A 27,384-nucleotide genomic window follows, 5' to 3' on the forward strand; every position below is an offset into this window, starting at 1 on the left:
ATGTGCAGTATATCTACAGATAAATATCATGTTCAAAATTAAAACAGAGCAAATGAAAAATTCATTTAAAAATAACAATATTAAACCTATTACACGTCAACATTTTTCACAGAATTAACTAATACTGGAGTGGGTAGCCATTCCCTTCTCCATGGAATCTTCCTGACACAGGGATCAAACCTGGGTCTCTTGGATTGCAGGTGGATTCTTTACCATCTGAGCCACCAGAGAAGCCCATATTTTCCTACATGCCCCCCATCCAAATTTAATGAGAAGTGTTCTACGTTTTAAAAAAAATTCCTTAATAGAAGATATCTGGATTCTCCTACACTTTGTATTCAATCAGTTTCCATCAGTTATTTTACGAAGAAAAGCATAAATATGTAGTTGGGAAAAGGAGGAAGATTTTAATAGCTTACCAAATAATATTCAAATAGTATTTCCGTTAAATATTCTTCTCTGAAACCACACCAAAACTCAACAATATTTCCTATAAAGGTTAGTGGCAATATTGACTCTGAAACTATCAATGAACTTTTCATCTTCTGTTATGGTAAAACTACTGGTCTTCCTTGCACTTTGAATAGACTCATGCATGATTGTATGACATTGCTCATTTGGAAAATAATGGTTCACTGAATTATGCAGACTTTCTTGATACTGACACATTTTATTTTGCAGTAACCCAAAATCACATTCATTAATATCACCATTGAGCTCATCAGAAAAAGGAAACTGTCCATTTCACTGTGGCAGACAAGTTTGTAAAATTTTAATTTCCAATTGAAAACTCAATTTAATCACTGGCAATAACTGCTGCCAGTTGTTTTCCTGCCCACTGCTCATTTTCAAAGCCAAACACTCAAGTCCACAGGCTGTTTGTTTGAGCAAAAACATGGCAACAGTTAGATCAGTTCTCAACTCCAAGGCCATAATCAGCAGAAGTGCTTTAAATGTGTCTCCTCTCCTGTCATCCAGACTGTTAAGAGACTCTAGGATCTAGGTTTAATAAAATTAATTTTGGGGCTTCCCTGGTGGTCCAGTGGTTAAGAATCTGCCTGCCTATGCAGGGGACACAGGTTTGATCCCTGGTCTGGGAAGATCCCACATGCCATGGAGCAACTAAGCCCATGCACCACAATTACTGAGCCCTTGCCTCTAGAGCTCACAAGCCACAGCTACTGAAGCTCGCATACTCTAGAGCCTGTGCTCCACAACAAGAGGAGCTACTGCCATGAGAAGCCTCCACACCACAACGAAGAGTAGCCCCTGCTCTCCACAACTAGAGAAAGCCTGCACAGCAGTTAAGACTCACCACAGCCAAAAATAAATAAGTCTTTAAAATTTATTTTTACTGTTTCAATGATACACTAACATAAAATTGGCATTTTAAAAAATGCTGTAAAAAATAAAAATAAAAACATCTGTGATTGCCCAGCAGTGAGGAAGACTGGAATGAGTCCTTGAACAGCTAGGTGTCACTGTCTGGATTCAAGCCAAGGCACCACAGCTTCACCTACCACTGCATTCATACCTCCGTACAAAGGTCAAAGCAATGAGAAAAGTCAGATGACATCTTTATATTATTATAAAAATAGCTTTGACCTCACAGACCTCCCTCAACGGGCCTCAAGGACCCTCTAGGGATCTGAGAATCTCACCCGAGAACCACTCTTTTGAAGATACTCAAAAATAAAAAAAAAAGGATGGTTTAGTTATAATTCCTTGCAAATGACAGTTAACCAGTAATTAATAGATTAAAACTTGGACTGCACGGAGATCAAACCAGTCCATCCTAAAGTAAATCAGTCCTGAATATCCCTTGGAAGGACTGATGCTGAAGCTGAAGCTCCAATACTTTAGCCACCTGATATGAAGAAGTGACTCATTGGAAAAGACCCTGATGCTGGGAAAGACTGAAGGCAGGAGGAGAAGGGGATGACAGAGGATGAGATGGTTGTATGGCATCACTGACTTGATGCACATGAGTTTGAGCAAGCTCCAGGAGTTGGTGATGGACAGGGAAGCCTGGCATGCTGCAGTCCATGTGGTCGCAAAGAGTTGGACATGACTGAGCAACTGAACTGACTAATAGATTAAACCAGTTTGATGAGAAAGTACACCAACTTGCTCTGATTCTACACTGTCATTTCTGGAGTACAGTTCATAAACTGAAACCCAGGCAACCTGTATTACTCTCTTGAAATAACTGCTGCTGTTTCTGATTGACCTCAGAAAGAGTGTCTGACATCTCTGACCTTACAGATCTAAGAGCTTAACCAATACACACTCCTCCTTCCAGCCCTGTAAACTAGAGCTCACCTAAACTAATTATAATCTCTGGACCATTAACCTAGGAACAAGAGCTTGCCTTTTTATTAATGATTTCTGCTTTATCCAATCAATTAGCACCCTCCTGCTTATATCTACACCCCTTTCATCCTAAACTGTATACTCCGAGAGTTCTGTGTGATCCAAATACTCTAATTTACCTCGGGTGACCATAAAATTTAGCATCCAAACCAGAACACTTTTGAGAGTGGAATTTACAATTATGCTGAACAACAGGAATACATTAGGATTGAACCAGGCAAAACCAGATCATGTGGTCCCCCTAGCATTAGCTTTTGCCCTGGATCATCTAATCTCTACCTGTTCCCTTTACTTTGTTGCTTTTGGACCACAAAGCAGTGCCTGGAAAAGGGGAGGAGGGCTGGGGAAAAACAAAATCTTCTGAAAATGAGGGCAAATAAAGAGAAAGTAAGGAGAAAGCAGATTACACTCCTACTTCTGTGTGACTAGAGGGATAGCTGAATCATTCAAGGGATAGTTGAATGTGATTTCTGAGTCTAAGTCTTTATTACAATTCCTTCATTGTAATAAATCAATTGTCTATTCACATGTGGGTCTGATTATGAATGCTCTTTTCTGTTCTATTGGTCTACTTGTCTTGCTTTACAGCAATACCACACTCCTCATTCCTTGACAGTAATTTGCAACATTTAGAATATAGTCCTAACATCTTATTCTTCTTTCTCAAAGTGTCTTGGCTACTCTTGGCCCCTTGCATATCCACATATATTTTAGAGTGAGTTCGTCAATTTCCACATATTAAAAAATGCAACAGAGACAGCAAAAGAGACACAGATATAAAGAACAGACTTTTGGACTCTGTGGGGGAAGGCGAGGGTGGGATGATTTGAGAGAACAGCATTGAAACATGTCTATTACCATATGTGAAACAGATGACCAGTCCAAGTTCGATGCATCAAACAGGGCACTCAAAGCCGGGGCACTGGGACAGCTCAGAGGGACGGGATGGGGAGGGGGTTCTGGACAGGGGAACACATGTACACCCGTGGCTGATTCATGTCAGTGTCCGGCCAGAACCACCACAATATGGAAAAGTAATTAGCCTCCAATTATAATAAATGAATTAATTTTAAAAAATCAATAAAAAATGCAACAAACTATTGGGATTTTGAATGGGACTGCAATGAATCTGTAGACCATTTGGGGAGATTTGACATTTTAAAAATATTGAGTTGCACAATCCATGAATATCTTTCTTTAGAAGGCTTGAATATCCTCAGTTAGATTTATCCTGAGGTATTTTGTATTTTTGAATGCTATTTTGCATAGTACCTTTAAATTTTTTTTATTTTCTGTCATTGCTCATGAACAGAAGAGATTTTTGTATACTGGTCTTATAATGTATACTGATCTTGTTCATTTTGGTATCCAACTACTTTGGAATTTAATTATTAAGATCTTGCTATTTGGCCATCTTGCTAAAGTTCCTTAGTTCTAACAATTCATGTGTTGACATTTTAGGATTTTTCTACCACAAAAATATATCATCTGTTAATAATAACAGTATTAATTCTCTATTTGAATTCCTTAGTCTTTCTGTTACTTTTTCTTGCATTATTATACTGGCTAGGATGGCCAGGGCAATGCTGAATAGAAGTAATGCAAGCAGGCAACTTTGTCTTGCTTTTGCTCTCAAAGGGAAAGTTTTTAACATTTCACCATTAACCAGTATTAACCAAGATACTTTTATCAGATTCCTATCTGTCTGCTTCTATCCTGTGTTTACAAAGATTTCTACTATGAACGGATGTTGAACTTTATCAAATGTTGTATCTATTGAAATGAGAAGATTTTCCTCCTTTATTCACTTCGAAGTGGTGAATTACAATGATTTTTTAAAATATTCCATTACTCTTGTACTGCTGGAAAAAAATCCAATTTGATTATGATGTGATAGCCTATTGTATTATATTGCTGGATACACTTGCTAATATACAGTTTCAAATTTTTGGCATCTATGTTCACGAATGAAACTGGCCCTTAATGTTTCCTGCCTTGCAATGTCCTTGTCCTTTCTGTTTTTGGTTATCAAGGTTATGCTGGTCTCACAAAATGAGTTAGGGAGTGTTTTCTTTTTTTCTGTTCTTTAGGAGAGTTTGTATGATACTGGTATCTTTTCTTCCTTCAGTGTTTGGTAGAATTTACTGTTAAAGCCACTGGGCCCTGAAGTTTTCTTTGTAGAAAGAATTTTAATAATGATTTTAATCTCTTTAATAGTTATAGGACTATTCAGGTCTTCTCTTTCTAGGAGTTTTTCAAAGAACTAACTTTCAGCTTTGCTGATCTTCTCTAGTATGGCATTTGTTTTCTACTTCACTGATTCTATTCTTATTTTTATTATTTCCTTCCTTCTACTTCCCTAGGTTTTAAGACTTTTTTTCATATGAACCATTTTAAAAGTCTTTATTGAACTTGCTACACTATTGCTTCTGTTGTTTATGACCTGGTTTTTTGGCCATGAGGCACAAGGGATCTTTGCTCCCTTACCAGGGAATGAATCTGCACCCTCTGCATTGGAAGGCGGAGCCTTAACCACTGGACCACCAGGGAAGTCCCCCCAAAACTTCTGATACAGTGCATTTTTAGGACTCCAAATCTCATGAGTCTTGTCAAAATTTTGCTCAGTTTCTCAGCCACCTTGTCTGGAATCAGCAGTATCCGTGGAAGAAAGTGGACCCAAAAGCAGGGTTCACTTCTCTGGATTTGCTAGATCTTGACTCCATTCTGTTTCACTGCCCTGATGGCTACCTGGTGTTTTGTTTTTGTTCTTAAATCTTGTCCAGCTTTTCTAGTTATCATGAGCAAATTATCTAGTCTGTCATTACCAGAAGCAGGACTTAAATTCTAACTTTTTTCCTCCTCTTCTGGTTACACCAAGATAACACACAACTCAGAGTTTCATTTCTGTTCATATTAGCTAAAAGAAACAAAGCCTGCAAAAGTTAAGAAAAAGCCTATGTGAAAAAATCCTGATACATTTTCTCCTAAAAACCTTACCTAGGTAATGGGCCTGATGGGGGAGTCATTCCATAGTCTTCATATCTCTGGAAGAAATTCAAAAGAAGATGAAGATTAACATTCAATCCTTATTATGAAGTGACAACAGCAAACTTGGAAATTTAGATTTGCAGGATCAGCTTCCAAGAGATTTATTTTCTCATAAAAAGTTAGCATGCTTTCATGGCATTCCGCCACCATGTAATGCTAGAAGCTTCAGTTTGGGAACTGGGCTAATACACAACCAGCTTCCAGATCTTTCTTTCTTTTGTAAAAATATTAACAAGAGACAGGGTTCCTGCACCTGCCCTTCCCTACAAGCTTATCCTCCACAAACCTGTATCTTCTGCTAATCAGATGGGCCTTCGTTGCCATATTCAGTGTAAAAGACTCCATCAACATGGACCACAATGGTCACCAGATCTAGTGGGTACCTATTAGCAATTCAGATACACTCAAGAAACTAAACAATGCAAAAGTTGTTCCATGTTGTACAATGCTATAAAAAGAGAGAGAGATCCTAAAAGATGAAGTAAACACATTCCGTTATGAATAATACCAAGGAGGTCCAGCCATACTCCCTGCCCTTAAATTCCATAAGATGTCCATGTATCCTTCAATCCTCTCTTCTTATTTGAACTAATCTGCACTAACCAAGTGCTCTTTGACTAAAGCAAGATGGCACCAAATTTAAAGAAATCTAGACTTATGTTGCATTCCTCATGAAATCAATATATCCTAACCCTAGCATAGTTGGGACTCAGGCTTTTAACACTTTTTTTCGACAACTATGAATCATGATTTTGGAGTCAGATATTTTAGTAGGATAGTAATTCTGGACAGCATCATACCCAACTCCACTCAGTTTAAATTTCTGGCTCCAGGATAGGAGTCCCATATTAAGTTACTACATCAGCCTTGCTTCTGGACTTGCTCTCATATGAGATTTTTTTTTTTTATGCTGCCATTTACTGAATTATTATTTTGCTATGCACTATATGAACACTGATTCAGGTCTACAGCAATGCTAAAAAGTGTTCACTACCTACTGTTTACAGATGAAACCAAAACACAAAGAAATTAAACAATGTCCTTCTAATCTATCTTTCTGACTCCAAAGACTAAGCTTTTAATCACTGAGCTGCACCACCCATGATTTCTAAAACCAGACTTTCCCTCTTAAATAAATTTCTACTGGTGGGAGGCAGGGGGGCAGATAGGGAGTAGCAGCTTTGGCATCAGACACACTGACCAAATCACTCTTATTTCCCTTGGTCTCTTTCCTTAGGCCAAGAAGGACAAAACAATCTCTGCACCTCATAGAGTCTCAAAGGGATTACTAGACTTGAAACTGTACTCAAATTACTTCACCTCTGACCCTCACTGCTTCCCTTCCCTTGGCAAAGGGAGAGAAATTTAGAACCCCTCAGAGTTCCACAACTGAGGTAAAATAAGCCAAAGGGGATTATGGAAGAAGAGAGGAACAGGATGAAAAGGAGAGTCAATTTATTTTCCAAATAATTAAACAGAAAGCTGAGACTGGATCAAGATTATCCTTTACAGAATAAAATGGCCCCTGTGCTTTCAACACAGTTTGGCTTTTTAAAAAAAATATTCATATGCAAAATAATATTTTAAAAAAAGGTCAAGACTTTACAGTTTATCTGTCAGGATTTCACAAGGTCTAATAAGTGAAAAACTAAAAAGAAAAACAATGCAAAGTAGCTGACCACTCTTTACCAGATCTATTACTGCAGTGCTAGGCATTTCTACTCTACTGTAGTCAGAAAAAGGGCATTATTTTTCTAGAGACTGCTGCTGCTGCTGTTGCTTCAGTCGTGTCTGACTCTGTGCAACCCCATAGACGGCAGCCCACTAGGCTCCCCCATTCTGGGATTCTCCAGGCAAGAACACTGGAGTGGGTTGCCATTTCCTTCTCCAATGCATGAAAGTGAAAAGCGAAAGTGAAGTCGCTCAGTCGTGTCCGACCCTTAGCGCCCCATGGACTGCAGCCTTCCAGGCTCCTCCATCCATGGGATTTTCCAGGCAAGAGTACTGGAGTGGGTTGCCGTTGCCTTCTCTGGGGACTACATGCCCCCAATGATGGCAGGCATTTCCTTTACATGGGTCACACTTGTTAAAAATTAAAGTCTGGAGGACAAAGAGAATTTTAAGGTTGCAATCATCTAGGTGAATAAAAATCCCATTTTAATGCATTCTTTCTTTCTATTCCATATAAAACAAGCCAACAAAGCAAGAAAGACAAATGATGGGTGGAGTCTGGGAGAGGCCTGAGGTAAAGCAACCAGATGGCAAGGAGCGTTAGTAAAATCTCAGGTATTCACACCTGCCACTTGGAGGACAAATCCAAGGAGGTTAACTTTACCTAGGAAAGCAGAAATACTACCTCTCAAGTGGCCTGACTCACCAGTGCATAACTAACACTTTTACACTGGCAAGAAAGGGATAAAAGTGTCATCAGATGCTCTATAAACATTCACTGAAACCATCCTGAAATCCACATTTCAGTGGTTTTTACTATAGTCAGAAGGAGCAAATAAAAGGTGATCAGGTTCCTCCTGGCAACAAACGATAACTTTACAAACAATTTATAAGCATGTTTAAGTTATATTAGATATGCCCAAATACAACCAATGATCTGGTTTTCCGCTAAATTAAATTGCTACCACTCCCATCAAAACACTAAGGATAATCAACTAGTAGGGAAAACAATAGATATGACTTATAATCAAATCAATGCCTTCAATCATAACTGAAGGCAGAGAAAAAAGAACAATGTAGCTAAAGCTGCAGATAAACTGATAGATACAGAAAAGGGACAGAGATGAGCCAACACAAAAATAATTGTTATCTTCAATCCAACAAAGAAAACTGCTTCAGAAACGAAAGGAAGTTTCCCTGACATGAATGAAAGAATTGAATATGAAGATTAAATGGATACTGGTTATTCAGGGGAGAAAATATTCCGAAAAATTGGTTGAATGCCAAGAACTATTTATGCTTCCCAGAGGACAGGACACGTACATCTCCTATCAGGAAGGGAGCAATTAAGGCCACAGATTTCTGCACCAAACAACTCAAGGAACAGAAAGAAGCAACATGTACATGCCAGCAGCCAACAAGTGTAGGTTGGGAAGTGAGATGAGAATTCTCCTTTTGGAAAACACGAGACTAACCCAAGAGGCTCCTGGAAGGTCTCCTTCTTCACTCAAGTCCTCCTGTCCCCATAGATGCATCTACCGTGTTAGCCTCTCAGCTCCTCAAAACCAAAAAACAGCATTTTACTTGTCAGTCACCACCCTGACATTCCACTTTCAAAACACGAGATTAACCCAAGAGGCTCCTGGAAGGTCTCCCTCTTCACTCAAGTCCTCCTGTCCCCATAGATGCATCTACCGTGTTAGCCTCTCAGCTCCTCAAAACCAAAAAACAGCATTTTACTTGTCAGCCACCACCCTGACATTCCACTTTCAAAACCAGAGGCAGGGAGGTGGTCAGGAAATCTTTCAATAATCTTGGTGAGAGATGATGATGACTCCGCCAGTGTAATACGGTAGACAGCTTTGAGAGGAAGAGTCTCCAAAGCTCTAGCACGTTTAATCAAGCTCAACTTCCTCCACTTCCCCTTTCTGTGCTGATCTACCATCACTTCAACTCTACCCTCTGACCTGCATATCTCTTCCCGGCTGTCTTATCACCACACATGCCTGATAAAGCCCCAGTCCTGGATCAGTCCGATTGCCTATTCTCTCCTTGTCTACACCTGGGTATCTGAATGCTGGTAAACTACAAAGCTTTAATTTGTGCCACTATAATTTCACGATCCTCAGTCTCAACAGCGGCCTCAAGGCTAAGTGATTACTTCCAGGTCCCTAGTCTGCTTTCTCTCATTCTCCTCCATAAGTATTTCATGTTTCCACTCTCCCTCAACCCTCTTGCCTTGCCACACTTCTCTCATTCTCAAGAGATGACTCTGCTTTCTCTACTGTGAGAACAGAAACCAACGTAGGGAGTCTGGGTTCAATCCTTGGTCAGGGAACAGGATCCCACATGCTGCAATTCAGAGTCTTGCCACAACTAAAGATCCCATATGCCGCAATGAACATCAAAGATCCCAGATCCTGCATGCCACAACTATTTAATAAGACCCAGAGTGGCCAAATAAATATTAATAAACTAATATTTTTAAAAGGTTGAATTTGATCTGTATCCTTTAAATTTTTCAATGCTTCTAATTAATGTGCTCAATCTTTCCTCTAGGTTCCTAGACATACAAAACTCCATTATAATAATTCTTTTAATATCTCTGTCTACTAATACTATGCTGCTGCTACTGCTGCTCAGTCACTTTAGTCGTGCCCGACTCTGTGCGACCCCATAGACTCTGTGCGACCCCACAGACCCCATAGACCCCACCAGGCTCCCCCATCCCTGGGATTCTTCAGGCAAGAACACTGGAGTGGGTTGCCATTTCCATCTCCAATGCATGAAGGTGAAAAGTGAAGGTGAAGTCACTCAGTCGTGTCCAACTCTTAGCTGTACCATTTTCTTGCTTCTCTGCTTGTCTGGTTAGTTTTGATTGGATGTTAGACATTATTCAGTTTACCTTGTTGGATGCTGTACATTTTTGGTTTTCTATATTAATATTCCTGAGCTTTGTTCAGTTTCAGGTCTTACTTTTTTCTGTGTTAGGCAAAATGAGAGGAGCTTTAACCTGGGGCTATTTGCCCCACTACTGAGGCAAAACTCTTCTGAGTACTCTAACTGATGCTCTGTGAATTATGAGGTTTTCTACAGTGTACCAAAAAAAAAAACCGACTAGTCATCTCAGACTGCCATCACAAAATACCACCGATTGGGTGGCTTAAAAAATAGAAATTTATTTTTTCACAGTTCTGGAGGTGGAAAATCCACAGTCAAGTTTCCAGCAGGTTCAGTTGTTGCTAGGAGCTTTCCTCCTGGCTTGTGGATAGCTGTCTACTTGCTGTGTCCTCACACGGTGGACTGCGAGCCCCAGTGTCTCTTCCTCTTTTTATAAGGGTACCAGTTCTATCAGATCAGGGATGCAACCGTATGACCTCATTTAACTTTGACTTCCTCCTTCAAGACTCAGTCTCCAATATGTGTGCATGGGGGCTTATGCTTCAACATACAAATTTTGGGAGAATACAATTCAATCCACAGCAGGAACATTTTCCCATGCTTATGTGAGCTCTGAGGATTGTTCCCTTTAATCTCTTAGTGCGGTTCTTTCCCTCATTTGGGGTAGTGTCCTCACACCTTAAAACTGATCAAAACTCAAATGAAGATTCTCTGCAACCTCTGGAAGCATCTCTGTGTGCTTCTCTCTGCTTTCCCGCACTGTCTGTTGTGAACTCTAGCTCTCTTCTCCTTCCCACACTCACCACTCGATTCTCTCAACTCAGGGAGACCACGGAGTTCTCCCTGGAGTCTTCCTTCCTGCACCATAGCTAGAAACTCTCTCAAGATGGGGAGCTGGGGTGACTGTAGGGTTCTACTCATCTGTCAATGATCCCTCTTCTTTGTTGCCTCAAGTCCAATGTGGTGAAAACCCATACATTTTGTTCAGTTATTTTACTTGTTTCTGGAGGGAAGATAAATTCTGAGCCTTTCCTCCATTTTGTCGAGAAGAGGGGTTTGTACCAGATACTTTTGTTTCTGGGTCTCTGCTAGCTTTCCCACTACCTGGAATACTCTTCTTTAACTGAAACCACTAATTACCCTCAGACTTCCACTTAGATGTCATTCTGTCTAGAAACTCCTTCCCCAACACTTCAGGTCAGGGGCTCCTCCCACATACTCTCCTCCTGCCCGACACCCACCCTACGCTGAACTGAGTTACTGTTTCCATTGTCCACACACCCCCACGGGGATGCAGGAGCTGGAGTTGCACGTTGTGCACTTCTGTAGCCCCAACACCTCGCAGAGCACTCGGCACAAAGCAGGTGCTTCAGAAATACATTTGAGTGAATAAACAAGTGAGATAAGCTTAAAGTAAACAGACAGCAGATATGGTCAAATTCATTTTCATTGCTGAGTTTTGTTCTGTATCATCCATTTGCTTAAAGATTATAAACTATTAGTTTATAATTACATACCACCTATAATTATGAAACAGTTTAACATTTACTGTTGAAACAATCTATATTTTAATATGTAAACCAACAATGACTAGGTTAGACAGTATTTTTCTCCTGCATGGTGGCTGTGAGCTATACCTCAGACACGTGCTCACTATGCCTTGGAAAAAACCATCTAAGAGCTGACTTTGGAAATCCAATCCAATTTCAGAGATGAAAATTCTTCTTTAAAAATAAAAAAAAAGACGTATTTGTCTGTTGCAGCATGTGGGATCAAGTTCCCTGACCAGGGAATCAAACTTGGGCCCCCTGAATTGAGAGGATGGAGTCTTAACCACCAGACAACCAGGGAAGTCTCCAGAGCTGAAAATTCTTTTAACATATGTTATGATCACCCAATTGAACCTTAATATAGTTAACAAAACTAGAGGAACCCTGGATAAACATTCCTTGAAGAAGAAATTTAAACTGTGATCTGTTAACATCTTTCCAGAGTCAAATGTTTCGGTTTGATCATCTGAAATTAGTAAAAGATAATGTTTAATATTATATCCTTGAGTTTTACTTCTTATCCATGACTTGAGAAAGCACCTTTGAAAGCACTGAACAAATGTGAAAAAAAATAAAGGATAACAAAAACAGATGAAGCACTGAAATGTCAGCTCCCAAGATGGAAACCTGGTGTTTGAAAGCAACTGCGCTTGGCTCCTCGTGGACTAGATGCCTGCACTCCCAGGGCCTCCCCTCCCCTCTTCAGTCCCTCCACTCCCAGGGCCTCCCCACTCCTCTTCAGTCCCAGGTGGCCTACAAAAAGAAGCTGAATGACTCTAGGGCATTCTTGACCATATCTTTTATGGAGACATCAATGAAAATTTTCTAGTTGTTCTGTTAGTCTCTAAGTCCTATCTGATTCTTCCTCGACCCCATGGATTGTAGCCCACCAGGGTCCTCTGTCCATGGGATTTCCCAGGCAAGGATACTGGAGTGGGTTGCCATTTCCTGCTCCAAGGGACATTCCCGAACCAGGGATCGAACTCATGTCTCCGGCACTGGCAGGTGGATTCTTTACCACTGAGCCATGTCTTTCCCGTGGTAAAGAATCCGCCTGCCAATATAGGAGCTGGAGGAGATGTGAGTTTGATCCCAGGGTTGGGAAGATTGCCTGGAGTAGAAAATGGCAACCCACTCCAGTATTCTTGCCTGGAAAATCCAAGGGACAGAGGAGCCTGGTGGGCTACAGTCCATGGGGTCACATGAGTCAGACAGGACTGAACAACTAAACAAACAAAAAAACAAGAATATATTTTGACAGTTACTCCACATATATTTTATGACAATGAATTTCATACCTTTCATGGAGGCAAATTCAGGAAGGTATCTCCATGAAACGTCCAAGTTGCACAAAAGAATGTTTTCAACATTGAGAATTAATTTATAAGATAATAAAAACTAAGACTCATCATCCAAACTTTGATTCCAGTTGAATCCTATCAGGGTATTGCAGGGATCCTGAAAATGAGGCAGTCAAACAACATCTTGCCCATGAGAGAATTCCAGAAGGTCCACACTTACACTGCACGGGTTGTTGGCCGTCTGAGCTGGGCTGTAGAAGGACCCCCACTGGGTGGCTCGTCTCTCTTCCCGGGAAGGGGTGCTGTTCACGGGCAGGCCGGCTGGGACGCCAGGGCCTGCAGCCGCAGCGTTCGGGGGCTGGCTGCTGGGGGCCACCAGGGCAAAAGCATCGTCCAGGAGGGAGTGCATGGTCTGGCGCGCCTCCTCGATGGATGGCTGGGGTGGGATGTACTGGGAGGCCGGGAAGGGCAGGCCTGGATACCTCCCCAGCTCAGCCGACGATGGAGTGGGCACATCAGCCGGGAGGTCAGGATCAGACTACAGCAGGGGAAACAGCAAAGTGGAGAATCACATTACTCAGCCATAAAAAGGAACGAAACTGGGTCATTTGTGGAGATGTGCGTGGACCTAGAGTCTGTCATACAGAAGGAAGTCAGTCAGAAAGAGAAAAACAAATATTACATACTAATGCATATAAATGGAATCTAGAAAATGGTACAGATGAAGCCATTTGCAGGGCAGGGGATAAAGAACAGACGTGGACACACAGGGGAGGGGAGGGTGGGATGAACTGGGAGAGCACCACTGACACTTACACACTCTCATGTGTAATAGAGAGAGCCAGTGGGAAGCTGCTGTAGAGCACAGGGAGCTCAGCTCAGCGCTCTGTGACGACCAAGAGGGGCGGGATGGGTGGGAGAAAGATCCAAGAGGGAGGGGATATATGCATACATACTGCTGATTCACTTCACTGAATAGCGGAGACGAACCCAACATTGTAAAGCAATTATATTAAAAAAAAAAAAAAGAATCAGACACGAGCTTCTGTGGAGAACAAAATTCTAGGACCAAGACAGAATTTTTAACCATTTTCACTGCCATTGAGGAATGGGTTTACCAAAAAAATTTTTCAAATCACAGCCAAGGAATGTGTGTTACTTTTCATCGGGGCAAAAAGTGTGAAATCAGAAAAAAAGTAAAAATATTCAACAACCATTTGTCAGGCAAAACTCAATCAACTCCCTGAAAGATATCTCAGTACCTGGAAGTTCATATTTTTCCTGAGAGCCCCCAACAACCAAAAATGATGTATCAGAGTTTACATACTGCTGCTGCTAAGTCAGTTCAGTCGTGTCCGACTCTGTGCGACCCCAGAGACGGCAGCCCACCAGGCTCCCCTGTCCCTGGGATTCTCCAGGCAAGAGCACTGGAGTGGGTTGCCATTTCCTTCTCCGATGCATGAAAGTGAAAAGTGAAAGTGAAGTCGCTCAGTCGTGTCCGACTCTAGCGACCCCATGGACTGCAGCCTACCAGGCTCCTCCATCCATGGGATTTTCCAGGCAAGAGTTGAGGAATGGGTTGCCATTGCCTTCTCTGTCAGAGTTTACATACTAAAATACCTAGTTGATGTTCCATAGATACAGAAACCCCCCACTAAAGCAGTCTATTGACTATTAATAACAGAACGGCCCTATACAACCCAAAAGAATTCAAAGTCACCACCATATTACAACTATGCGTGTATAAACCATTTTAATACTTATTGCGGCAACTCTTTATAAACAGTAAATAGTATCAATTATTTGTTCAGAAACTACTTTCTTAAAAAGGAGGTGTCCCTGGATAACATGAGCCGACAAGAAAAGTTTAACTTCTATACCCACTGTCTAAAAGGCAGGGACATAAGTAACAATTAAAAATTTTTAATTACAATTACTTCAACTGACACACTGAAAAGAGAAGAGGTTCTACTCAGTGGGCTGGTGACCCCATGTCCTCAAAGAAAAAGTTGTTGTTCAATTGCTCAGTCGCGTCCAACTCTTTGCAACCCCACGTACTGCAGCGTGCTGGGCTTTCTTGTCCTTCACTATCTCATGGAGCTTGCTCAAAATCATGTCCACTGTGTCAGTGATGCCATCCAACCATCTCATCCCCTGCCTTCTACTCCTGCCTTCAATCTTTCCCAGCATCAGGATCTTTTCCAGTTAGTTGGTTCTTTACATCAGGTGGCCGAATTACTGGAGCCTCAGCTTCAGCATCAGTCTCTCCAATTAATATTCCTTAGGAGTCTTCAATCCTTTAGGATTGACTGGTTGGATCTCCTTGAAGTTCAAGGGACTCTCAAGAGTCTTCTCCAGCACCACAATTCGAAAGCATCAATTCTTCAGTACCCAGCCTTGTTTATGGTCCAACTCTCACATCCACACATGACTAGTGGAAAAACCATAGCTTTGGTTATATGCACCTTTGTCAGCAAAGTGACGTCTCTGTTTTTTAATACACTGTCTACATTTGTCAAAGCTTTTCTTCCAAGGACCAAGTGTCTTTTAATTTCATGGCTGTAGTCACAGTCCACAGTAATTTTGGAGTCCAAGAAAATTAATTCTGCTTCTGTTACCACTTTTTGGGTGGGTACCTTTTCCTGGAATGCTCTGCTTACCCTACAGGTCCACAGTTTTAGCTTCACTAGCTGGATCGTCTCACAGAAGGGCCAAAGGAATTCCCATATTTGTTCGGATCAGTGAATCTCTTACAAAGAAAATCTCTATTCCAGAGTCACATCCTTACTTTTAGTCAACTGTCTGAAACACTTCCTAATGACTATGGTCTGTCCACCGAGGATCAGTTATTATTCACGCCAGCATCAAACACTTAAGCGCAGCAGCTGTGTAATTCCAAACAGAGAGAAAAACAGACGAACTGGCAAACCCACCAACAGTTCACAAACCTATTTTGCTTGGCCCATGCAGTATTTAAAAAATAGTCAATATTTTAAAAATCTGAAAATTTCCTATGAAAACTCAGATTTCTGGATTCTCTTCGCAGACTCGGAAGCTGTGGCACCACTGGGCCCTCGTCCTCCACAGAAACAAGTGCTGTTGGGCAGAGACTGCTCCTGAGATAGGCCGGTGCTCTGTCCTTCACAACTGCAAGTGGGTGGTCTCAGTCCCTACAATACACACTGGGTCCTGAAAGACTACTTCTCCAAAATTACAATATCCTAGTAAAGTTCCACTATGTGACTTCGTCATCAAGGAAGGATTTGGGGCTCCAAAGGCCTTCGGCTTATGACATAACACTGGAAAGACTCTGTGATCCCCTCCTTACAGGGTACAAAAATGGCCCACTCTCATGCCTTCTCCTGCTTTTGGTTTTCTTGAGGAGCAGATCAGGAAGAATGTGGTGAGTAGAGGGCCACCAACCCAACACCCCATGGCGAAAAAGAAAAGTATATCTGTAGAAACGTCCTACTGGTAATTAAGAGGGTCTCTCTAAAACAGGAAGCAATGTTCCTGGTGCTGGTTTTCAATAACTGCTCCGCAAGGAAACGGGCACTGTGGCTACAGCGCAAACTGAAATTCAAATGGGGGACAAACCCTATATACATTTGAGGAGTGTCCCCCCAAGCTACAGCCACTACCAATCTCAGCATCAGTGGGTGTAACTTTAAAGAAGGTTTAACTTCTATAGCAAGAGAGACCTGTTGCAAAGGTGTGAAGTTAGGTTCCCTTGGAGTCTCATTGGTCCCATGAATTCTGCCATGAAGGCAAAGAGCCATAGAGCTATGATGTGAGAGCTTCCTGCTGCCCCCACAGCAGACTAGACTAGACTCTCAGCAACCTGCAGGCCAAGAGGAGGTTTTATTCATTTTATTTATTCCTGTGTCCCAACATCCAGCACAGTGTTTCACATGTAGATGGAACTTAACAGATGGTACTATGATCAAAAGAAGTTGAGATCTACCTAGGATACTCAGGAGTTGGAATTTGAATTCCATTCTCCTGAATCCAAGTTTGATGACTTTGACATTTAGTTTGTTTCCTTGGCACAAATACATGTTCACCTATCACTCCCCAGAAATATATGAGAACTTTTTTACCTTTAGTTTAAAAAAAAAAAAAAAAAAGGTATGTTATTTTTATGATGTATTCTGGTGCCTCTCTGCAACCCTCCATATTGTAAGAGAGTGATCATGTCCTATGGTTGGTCCAGGACAATCTCGGTTCATGCTTGTTATCCTAGGATAATTAAAACCATCTACTGTCACCCTCACAAGGGTGTGACTTGGAAAATAAATTATATTGGGGCTGACAAACTTTCATAAAGGGACAGAGAGTAAATATTCTAGGCTTTGTGAGCCATATAACTACTCAGCTCTGCCACCTTAGCAAAAGCAGTCATAGATAACACAAAAATGATGGGTGTGGCTATGTTCCAATAAAACTTTACAAAAGCCAGCAGTAGGCTGGATTTGGCCTGAGGGTCATAGTTTGCTGAATCCTGATTTATAATGGTAACCCTATTTACGAGAAATCCAGGAATATTTCTTTTACTTCAAGAGAAGAAAGCTCGCAAGAAGATATTTTGAGGGGAAAGCACAAAATTCGAGACAGTTCAAAAGCATGTATGCATGGTATAACCTTCAAGATGAAATACTGCCTATAAAAAGGTGAGTGCTCAAAAGGCATTATCTGAAAGTATACATTTCATCAGACTCGCAGACTTAGAAAACAAACTTATGGCTTTATCAAAGGAGAAAGGTAGGCTGGGGGAGGGATAAATTAGGAGGTTGGGATTAACATATACATCCTACTATATATAAAATGGGCTTCCCAGGTGACTCAGTGGTAAAGAATCTGCCTGCCAATCCAAGAGACACAAGAGATAGGGTTTGAATCCTAGGCATGGAAAATTAATCCATAGAGTAGGAAATGGCAACCCACTCCAGTACTCTTGCCTGGAAAATTCCGTGGTCAGAGGAGCCTGGTAGGCTATAGTACATGGGGTCTCCAAAGAGTCAGAGGCAACTGAGCACACACACATATAAATTACATAATAAACAAGTACAAGGAACTCTACTCAATATTCTGTAATAACCTATATTGGAAAAGAATCTGAAAAAGAAAAGATATACGTATAACTGAATCACTTTACTGTATACCTGAAACACAACACTGTAAATCAACTATGTGTGTGTGTGTTCAGCTTGGTCCCACTCTTTTATGACCCCATGGTCTGTAGCCCTCCAAGCTCCTCTGTCCATGGGCTTCTCCAGGCAGGAATACTGGAGTGGGTAACCATTTCCTTTTACAGGGACTCTTCCTGACCCAGCGATTGAATCTGCATTTCCTACTCTGGCAGGCAGATTCTTTACACTATGCCACCTGGGAAGCCCAAAATTAACAACACTCCAATATAAAATAAAAATTAAAACAAAATCATACAATATAAGTATTAAAATAAAAAAGAAAGTATACATTTCAGAATTTTAAGGAGAGAAAGTAAAAAGTCCATATAAGGAAGAATGTCTTCTTAGGGTACCTCTGCAAATCGGAGCCATTTGGGACGAAGCACCTGATTGAGGTGGTACTCACCAGGAAAGAGCTTCTTCCCTCCAGCTGAGGGAGGAAACTCTGCAGTTTCTGCTAAGAAAAAAAGCAAAGAGAAGAAGGATGCTCTGGGCCACCATGAAAGAAGCCTGATTTAGGATCAAGACAGGAAGGGGAGGACAGGTTCAGTTCAGTTCAGTCGCTCAGTCATGTCTGACTCTTTGCGACCCCACGAACCACAGCATGCCAGGCCTCCCTGTCCATCACCAACTCCCAGAGTTTACTCAAACTCATGTCCATTGAGTCGGTGATGCCATCCAAAAATCTCATCCTCTGGCATCCCCTTCTCCTTCTGCCTTCAATCTTTCCCAGCATCAGGGTCTTTGCAAATGAGTAAGTTCTTCACATCAGGTGGCCAAAGTACTGGAGTTTCAGCTTCAGCATCAGTCCTTCCAATGAATATTCAGGACTAATCTCCTTTAGGATGGACTGGTTGGATCTCCTTACAGTCCAAGGGACTCTCAAGAGTCTTCAACACCACAATTCAAAAGCATCAATTCTTTGGCACTCAGCTTTCTTTATAGTCCAACTCTCACATCCATACATGACTACTGGAAAAACCATAGCTTTGACTAGAAGGACTTTTGTTGGCAAAGTAATGTCTCTGCTTTTTAATAAGCTGTCTAGGTTGATCATAACTTTTCTTCCAAGGAGCAAGAGTCTTTTAATTTCATGGCTGCATTAACCATCTGCAGTGATCTTGGAACCCCCCAAAATAAAGTCTGTCACTGTTTCCCCATCTATTTGCTATGAAGTGATGGGACCAGATGCCACGATCTTAGTTTTCTGAATGTTGAGCTTTAAGCCAACTTTTTCACTCTCTTCTTTCACATTCATCAAGAAGCTATTTAGTTCTTCGCTTTCTGCCATAAGGGTGGTGTCATCTGCATATCTGAGGTCATTGATATTTCTCCCGGCAAACTAATCTACTCTTTAGTTTCACACAACACGGTCTCTGAGATCCCGGATTAGACAAAAACAAACGCTCCAAGGGACCATCCTGGGGAGCCAAGGATACATCCCTTCCTGGATCAAGCCAGACACCACAGACACCCAGACACCGGTCCATAAACAGCGGCAGCTCAAGATCGCCATCTACTGTGAGAACTGCCAATGCTGGTTCCCCCACCAAAGGAATTTATTCACAGCCTTCAGAAAGGACTCATTCATTCATCCTGCTGAGGAGCAAAGGAGCCTAATTTGTAGACCTTCCAGCCCTCGGGAGTCATATCAACCCTCACAAGCCAGTTAGGAAGGGACAGTCTTAGGACACCAGAATCACAATAAGATTCCAAGGAAAAGCCTGGGGAAAGAAGCCTGGGATCATCTCTCAGACGATCATGATGCAATTATATTTAGTCCCAATGTCAGTATGGCATTTGGCACATATGTGTAATTATGCTTAGTTAGATATTTGTGTAATTTGAGGGATAAAATATAAAACTCAAATAAAACACTGGTTACATAAGCTCTATCTGAAGTGATCACGTACACCACGAACTCTTTTTCCGAGAGTGTGTTTTTCGCTCATTTCTTTACCAAAGATAGCTCTGTCGGGGCTGCACCTTGGCACAGGGTCACAGACATCCACTGTGTGTCCCAGTGCTGCCGGACACAGTGGATAAAAACGGATTAACAAGAAGATACCTGGGGATCTGGGGCTCCTCTCCGTCTTGGAGTGTTTTTATATCTGTATTTCTCATGGTCTCTTGGGGAGGCTAGCCCTTTCCTCCCTACTTAGTGGGGTCTGTATGTGTCTTAATGTTGTCAACATCTGCTTTAACACGTACTTTTCCTTCCAAAAAAATTAAGTCCCTATTTCTTAATTTCCATTAAGCTCTTTCTTCCATTAAAATTAGAAATATATATATATATATACATTGTTGTTTAGTCCTTCAGTCATGTCCAACTCATTTGCAACCCCATGGATTGCGCTTTTCCAGCAGGAATACTGGAGTGGGTTGCTACTTCCTTTATCCAGGGTATATTCCCAGTCCAGGCATTGAACCTGCATCTCCTGCACTGCAGGTGGATTCTTTACAGCTGAACCACTGGGAAGCCATACATGCATATAGATATATATACACACACACACACAAACACACACATATAGAGGGAACATCTTAGCACTCCAAGAGCAGAAGGGGGCGCAAAACCCTAAATATCACTCCTACCACCGAGAAATCCAAACAGTTCCCTCAACCAGGGGAAGGGGAAAAAAAACTTTCTGGACATTTCTGTTTTCCAGTGAATCCCCAAAAGTGCCCATCCTGAAGCCCGAGAGGACAGGGCTTGCACAGAGGAAAGAAAAACACTGAGCATGTTTCCAGAGGGCGTCCCCAAGAGCCCCCTGGTCCCCAGGACTCAAGTTTCTCCACAAATGAGCAGCCCATCCCTGCCCGCACCCACATGCGCCCCACGACCCAGCTGGCCCCGGAGCATCAACACCACACGTGGCTGCAGCTGGCACTGCTCACTCATCTCCAGATGGCCACCAGATGCAAGGGTCAGCGTTACGCACCGGGCAACCAATATAGGCAGAGTTGTGGACGCCAGGTGGCCTTTTGTAAGTGCCGTCGCTGTCTGTGGTGATAAGTCTGTCCTTCTCAGCATCTCCGGGGCAGCCATTGACCTGGTGTTTCCGGCGTGGCTTAGGGGAACGTTTTATCCTGGAGCTGCCAGGAGAAAAAGACATTATCTTCATAGGAAATTACTTTCCTGCCCTGGCTCATGAACTAAAGGCTAAGGATTTTACCTAGGACCTGCTGGCCACTGTATGAAACACCTCACCGGATATAAACAACGTGTAAGACACAGTCTCTGCTCTAAGAAAGGCACAGTCCACCTAGGCAGACAATACTAACACACAGAACAATACAGAAGAACATCATCGCTGGCTACTGGGACCTGACCCAAGTCTTGAAAAGGGACAAGGAGCTTTGGATATGCCCAATTTATCCAACAAAAATAATAAATCAGGAGAGAGGTGGAGAGAGTGTGAGCTGCAGCTGGGATCTTGCCCAGGGCCAGAAACGGGAATGTAGATCAATGTCTGGAGGGCAATGAGGCTAGCGCCTGGTAGGGCGGCAGGCCCCTCGGTGGGAAGCAGCTGGGTAGAGACTCGAGGCCCCACCAGGTACAGGAGCACGGGGTCCACCTGCAGGCAGCCCGAGCCAGCACAAGGGTGAGCCGAGCAAGACACAAATGAGAGCTGACCTTACAGAAAACGCCTCTCCCTTAAGGGGCAAGGGTCTGAGAGACAAAGGAGACAGAGGCTGAGGGCAGCAGCGGGAAAAGAAATGAGCATCCACCAAGCACAGGAGGGGGTGACGACACTGGGGATGAGGACAAGATGAGAACAGCTCAGCGTCTGAGAAGGAAGGGGCTCCCATTTCAGAAAGCTGAATTCCAGGAGACAAGAAACCCAGAAATGGTGACTCCTGGGGTAACTGGGGTGGAAGCGGCCTTCCCCACAGGTGATGGCCAGGCGGGGTCGCCCCCTCCCTGCCGCCCGGAGTCTTCCACAGGGTTCCCCCACCCCGGCAGCACGCCCACCTCTTTCTGGGCTCGATGAACACGGAGGGCACGCTGGCCGTGGGGTCCAGGATCTTGTCGATCTGCATCTGCGCCCTGCGGTACACGCGGTGCCGCTCCCGCGTGTCACCCGACGACAGCTCGTCCAGCACCGGGAACTCATAGTGCCCGCGGCGTTTGGCGCGCAGCCGGATCTTGTTGCGATGGTGCTCGATCTCAGATTTGTGCCGCAGTGCCGTCTGGATCTGGGGAGCGAGACGAGCCGACTGTTTGCATGTTTCCAGGGATCCGCGCACAAAGTAGTCCGGAGGCATCTTGTGTCTCTCCCCGGCCCTCTCTCCGACCCCACCCCCCGCCCCCACACCTGTCCTAGGCTCCCAAGAGGCACCAAAGGGGTGACAGGGGCAGACACACCCACACCGGGTGCGGAGAGCCTGCCACCATCCCCGAACTGCGTCCCCACCCTCCACGTCGTGCATGTGAGAGGAGAAGCCCCGGTACTCGCTCAGTCATATTTGACTCTGCAACCCCATGGACTGCAGCTCGCCAGGCTCCTCTGTCCATGGGATTTTTTTCAGGCAAGAATACCAGAGTGGGTTGCTATTTCCTCCTCCAGGGGATTTTTCTGACCCGGGGATCGAACCCATGCCTCTTGCATCTCCTGCACTGACAGGCGGATTCTGTACCACTGCGCGACCTGGGAAGGCCAAAAGTACTCAAACCCAGGAAATCGTCCATTAGCAACTTTGAAGATCCTGAGGGGCAGTGATTCCTAGAATTAATTCTTCCTAAGAAAAGAGTAAATATTTTCCATACCCAATAGTATCATTACTTAATACGTTTTTAAATTAAGACACTTCAAAGACGATATTTGCACTATACAACAAAATAGCCATTTACTTATGATGTTTCAGTGTTACCGAAACAAGCCCCGTGACAGGAGACCCCTCTCCTCGATGAAGAAAATCAACAGGTATAGAAACACGTCCTCCTGGCTCCATGGGGCACGAACTAGGTCTGGAAGAGTCGGGGAGGAAGGGTAGTGGGCAGAGGGGAGGGCCAGAAACAGGAATGCAGATGCAGGTCTAGGGGAAGGAGGCCATGACTCCGGGAGCAGCCAGTCCGTTGGGCTGTGGTGGAGAATGGGGAATCCCTGCCTTCATCAACGTACATCACCTCATTTTCTAAGCCCTTAGCCCTGCTTCAGAGAACTTAACAGCAAATGAGATGGAGGGAGACAGAGGGAAAAAAGGGAAACCAAGATGAGACTCCAATCGGAAGAGACAACAGGACGCTGTCCAAGACCGGACATGGTCCGCCACACCACTGCAGACCAGAAGCCATGTCCTCCTTGAGACTGAGAAGGAGGGTCAGCTAGATGAGAGTCTCGACAAACTTCCCAGCAGGAGAGTTCAGGAAGCCCCTCTAACTCTTGCAGGATCTAACTGTCCTTTAAAATACGTGAGGTCTCACAGGAGGACTAAGATATGCTAGGAATCTGCGCCAGAATCTCCTATGAAGAAAACATTTCCATTGAGATGTCTGTACCTACCATACAGGTAGGTCCACCGGAACTGATAATGCTCTTGTTCTTAAGTTGGTTTTTCATTTTATGCTTCATAATCAGTATATATGTTTCCCATACCATATGTATCCATCAAATACATTTGTAAAAGATAGTAAAAGAACAAAGTGGAGATGAATGCTTTCCAGTGGTGAGGCCTCAGACTGGTGAACTCATTCTCTTCTTTTCTTTCGATCACACAGAGAACCCACTCGAGAGCGCTTACTCATGGCTGGTGTGAGATACCTGCAACACTGGACTGATGGAAACCGGTCTACGCTAGGACGGGGGTCATGTGAGCAATCCCAGGGCTCCCAAGCATTGGTGAGAAGGGACAGCACGTGCCACCTTGAACCCATGACGCACGTTCTTGTAGTCACAACCTTGGCAAGGAGCCAATGGAGAAGAGAAAGTGTAAGAACTCTTGATAAGACTTCTGTAAGATAATCCACTTTAAGGATTCAGTTGTACCAATTACTACTTCACCTAGCAGAACTCACAAGAGCAGCAGGTATTCCTTAGAGGCAGGAAACTGACAGCCATGATGCTGTGATGTGTGTAGCCCTAAATACTATTCCCTGCACTCATGGTCCAGCCCAGGTCACCCTTCTCAAGTTCAACTTAACAGTGACTTGAGCTGGCCTTCTGATTCCAGAATCTTAGGAGGAAAGCAGATCTAACTCACTCTTCCAGGAGTCACTAGAATAGGGTATTTTACCAATCATGATTTAGATCTTGAGGCCAGAGCAGCCCTATCAGAGTTCACAGAATCTACCGTGGTCCCAAGATTACTCAGCGTTCAGTGATTCACTGGGAGAACTCTCAGGACTCAACATTCAGTCCAATTTATTGCAGCAAAAGGCTACAAAGCAAAACTAGCATAGGGGAATGGCACACAGGGTGAGGTCTGGAGGACCCAGGCGCAAGCTTCCAGGAGTCCTTCCCCGGTAAAGTCATGTGGGGTGTGCTGAATTCCTCCAGCAATGACCTGCGACAACACACGTGAAACGTCTACGAGGGAAGTGTATTACATACTCAGGGCTCACAGGGTCTTTACTGGAGACTGCTCACACAGGCACCCTCTGCCTAGCATGTACCAAATTCCAGACTCCAGGAAGAGCTGTTCAGCATAAATCATGCTGTTTGTACAAAAACAGTTTAGGTACAGTGAGCCACTCCATTCTGGAAATGGTGGGGATCTTTCCAAAATCTAATTCCAAACCCCAGCCACGGGCTAAGGCGGACTTTCTAAGGATAGCCGGCCCTGGTCTTTAATCTGCATATCTCCAAATGTGCCCACTAGTGTCCACAATCAGTAACTGACCTAAAAATACTGAGTAGCAGATTTAAAATTAAGAATAGTTGTGAGCAGCTCATGGGACTTCTCAGGTGGCACTACTGGTAAAGAATTCACTTGCCAATGACAAGACACACGAGACACAATTCTGGGTCAGGTAGATCCCCTGGAGGAGGGCACGGCAGTTCACTCCATTATTCTTGCCTGGAGAATCCCATGGACAAAGGAGTCTGGTGGGCTATAGTCCATAGGATCCCAAAGAGCTGGACACGACTGACGCAACTTAGCATGCACACACGTGAGCAGCTCATATCATTAGCAACCTTTTAACACTAACTTTCACTCATTTTTAAGCAGTGACCAAATCAGAATCTAAGGGTTTGTTTTTTTTTTTAATACTGTACTTTTTCATAAAACCAAATACCTCTTTGTTAATTTTGTTGGTTTCTGCCACACGGTCAGCCAGGATGGGGTGCGGAGCTGGAGGAGCTGGGATGGGCTGCATGGCAATCAGCTGGATCTTACTGGGGACCCGCCGACTGGCCTCCGAGGAGCGGGAGATCCTGTCCACGTGCTCGAAGATGGAGGCTGATGAGTGCTGCTCGTTCCCTGAGCTGGGTGCTGGCCCTGGAACACAGGGAGAGCAGAATTAATAAACACCATCACCCTAAGAAAACAGCAAACCTTCACAATTATGGATTATTTCCTAAAGGACCCTTAGATGGGTACCAGACCAAAAACACATCCACAACTCCATGGCAGAATATTTGAAATGTCACTCTTTTGAGCCCAAACTGTCTGGGTTAAATAGTGTCTCCTTCAACCTCAGTAATAATTACAGATATCTGTAGGGAAGATAAGAAAATCATTATGACACTTTGTGTCCCAGATGGTCCTGTTTTGTCTAAAGGTGTTTCAAAGTCTTCAGTGAGACAGGGTAAAGGGTAAGAGGAGCCTGAGGCTGGCCAGCCAGGAGCGATTTACAGAACGTGGAGGACAACACTGCTAACAGGTCTAAACATCCATGCTTATCTGGAGTGAGAGTGATATAAATTTAGTTGCCAAGGCAACTTACCGTTGAAAAAACAGAAGACCAGGGGGACTGTGGACCTGCTAGCAAGTACTGGTTAATGGTGAATGCTGCTGGCTATTCAGTTCTAATGCAGCAAAAAATGACGTTGAAGAGTCAGGAGAAGAAAAAGCTGCTGCTTCAAGGAATTAGTTCCCTCTTTACAAAGAGATGCAGATAACACTTGAAAAATGGTTAAAAGGGTAAATTGTATGGCTATATGTATTTCACCACAATGAATTTTTTTTTTAAGTAGTCAGAACTGCAAAGAAGAAAGACATTTAAATGTATAGAAAAAAGAAAAACACGTTACAATGTTAATAGAGACTGGATCTTGGTGTAATGGGTCATTTTCTTCACTTTTTTGTATTTTCTATAATGAGGATTTTCTCTAGTCAGTATTACTTTTATAATAGAAATAACCTCAATAAACTTTTATTTTTAAAAGGCAAAGAGAGAGGTTAAGAAGGGCCAAATAGATGAAAAGAACTCTCCAGTTACATGCATCAAGATCCCTGATGCCCTTCCTCTAAGCCACAGTCCCCTCTGGGCTACTCGAACATTGCTCGAAAATAAATGGCCAAACACCAAGAGAGGGGCTTCCCGGGTGGCACTAGTGGTTAAGAATCCACCTGCCAATGCAGGAGATGCAAGAGACATGGGTTCCATCCCTGGGTCTGGAAGATCCCCTGGAGAAGGAAATGGCTGCCCACTCCAGTATTCTTGCCTGGAAAATTCCATGGGCAGAGAAGCCTGGCGGGCTACAGTCCAAGGGGTTGCAAAAGATTCGGACATGACTGAGCACACACACAGGCCAAGAGAAGCAGTGAGGGCATGTAGAAACTGTTTCTAAACAAAAGCCTGAGTTTTGAAACCTCAATCATAAGTGAAAAATATAGAGGCTTTCCCCTCAGTGTAAAAAAGTGTTGAGCAAAGCAGTAAGGAGTAGCAGTTGATATTTTATAGAAGGAATGCACAGCAGTGGGACACAAATCTTTCTATTTCCTCTCAATTTGAATTATATTCATTTATGTTCAGTAATACTCATCCCAAGTAATTAGAAATTACATACTTAACTCTGTGAATGAAGATGTCTCTTAGCGAGGAGGCACACTTGTCTGCATTCAGGCTGTTCCCGGGCTTTCTTTCCCTGCCTGGAGGGAGGCTGACCCTTTGTATAATGCAAACACAGCCAGACAGCACCACTCACCAGGGAGCTACTCAAATTACAGGCATGGAGCCTAGTAGGAGATAATTAGCTCTACCAGATAAGGCCAGCTTTGCTAACCCAAACTTTCAAACCAACGGCAAATGTCACAAAGGGCGTCCCATTAAGTCACTGATACTGAAGGCAGAGGCGGCCTCCTCCAGGATGGTGAAAAAAAACCAGGGTGCAAAGGTGACAGGAAGAAAGGCCCGTCTGCTCGTGTCATCTGCCTGCATGAGTCCCCGGGGCTGCAGGCCTG

General features: G+C 43.4%; 1 protein-coding gene across 2 annotated transcripts in view; it reads right to left on the reverse strand.

Moving 5' to 3' along the window:
- The window catches only part of KIAA1549 (KIAA1549 ortholog), a 130,758-nt gene that overhangs the window by 18,706 nt on the left and 84,668 nt on the right, over nucleotides 1-27,384 (reverse strand). For both annotated transcript variants that reach the window (XM_055591051.1, XM_055591050.1), the window contains exons 13-17: nucleotides 25,274-25,476; nucleotides 22,010-22,233; nucleotides 20,976-21,129; nucleotides 13,065-13,382; nucleotides 5,371-5,417 (exon numbers count right to left, since the gene is read on the reverse strand). In XM_055591051.1, coding sequence (XP_055447026.1) covers nucleotides 5,371-5,417; nucleotides 13,065-13,382; nucleotides 20,976-21,129; nucleotides 22,010-22,233; nucleotides 25,274-25,476 — 946 coding nt within the window. The remainder of the gene's footprint in view (nucleotides 1-5,370; nucleotides 5,418-13,064; nucleotides 13,383-20,975; nucleotides 21,130-22,009; nucleotides 22,234-25,273; nucleotides 25,477-27,384) is intronic.

This window comes from Bubalus kerabau, chromosome 8 (genome assembly GCF_029407905.1).
Source record: "Bubalus kerabau isolate K-KA32 ecotype Philippines breed swamp buffalo chromosome 8, PCC_UOA_SB_1v2, whole genome shotgun sequence".
Lineage (NCBI taxonomy): Eukaryota > Metazoa > Chordata > Mammalia > Artiodactyla > Bovidae > Bubalus > Bubalus kerabau.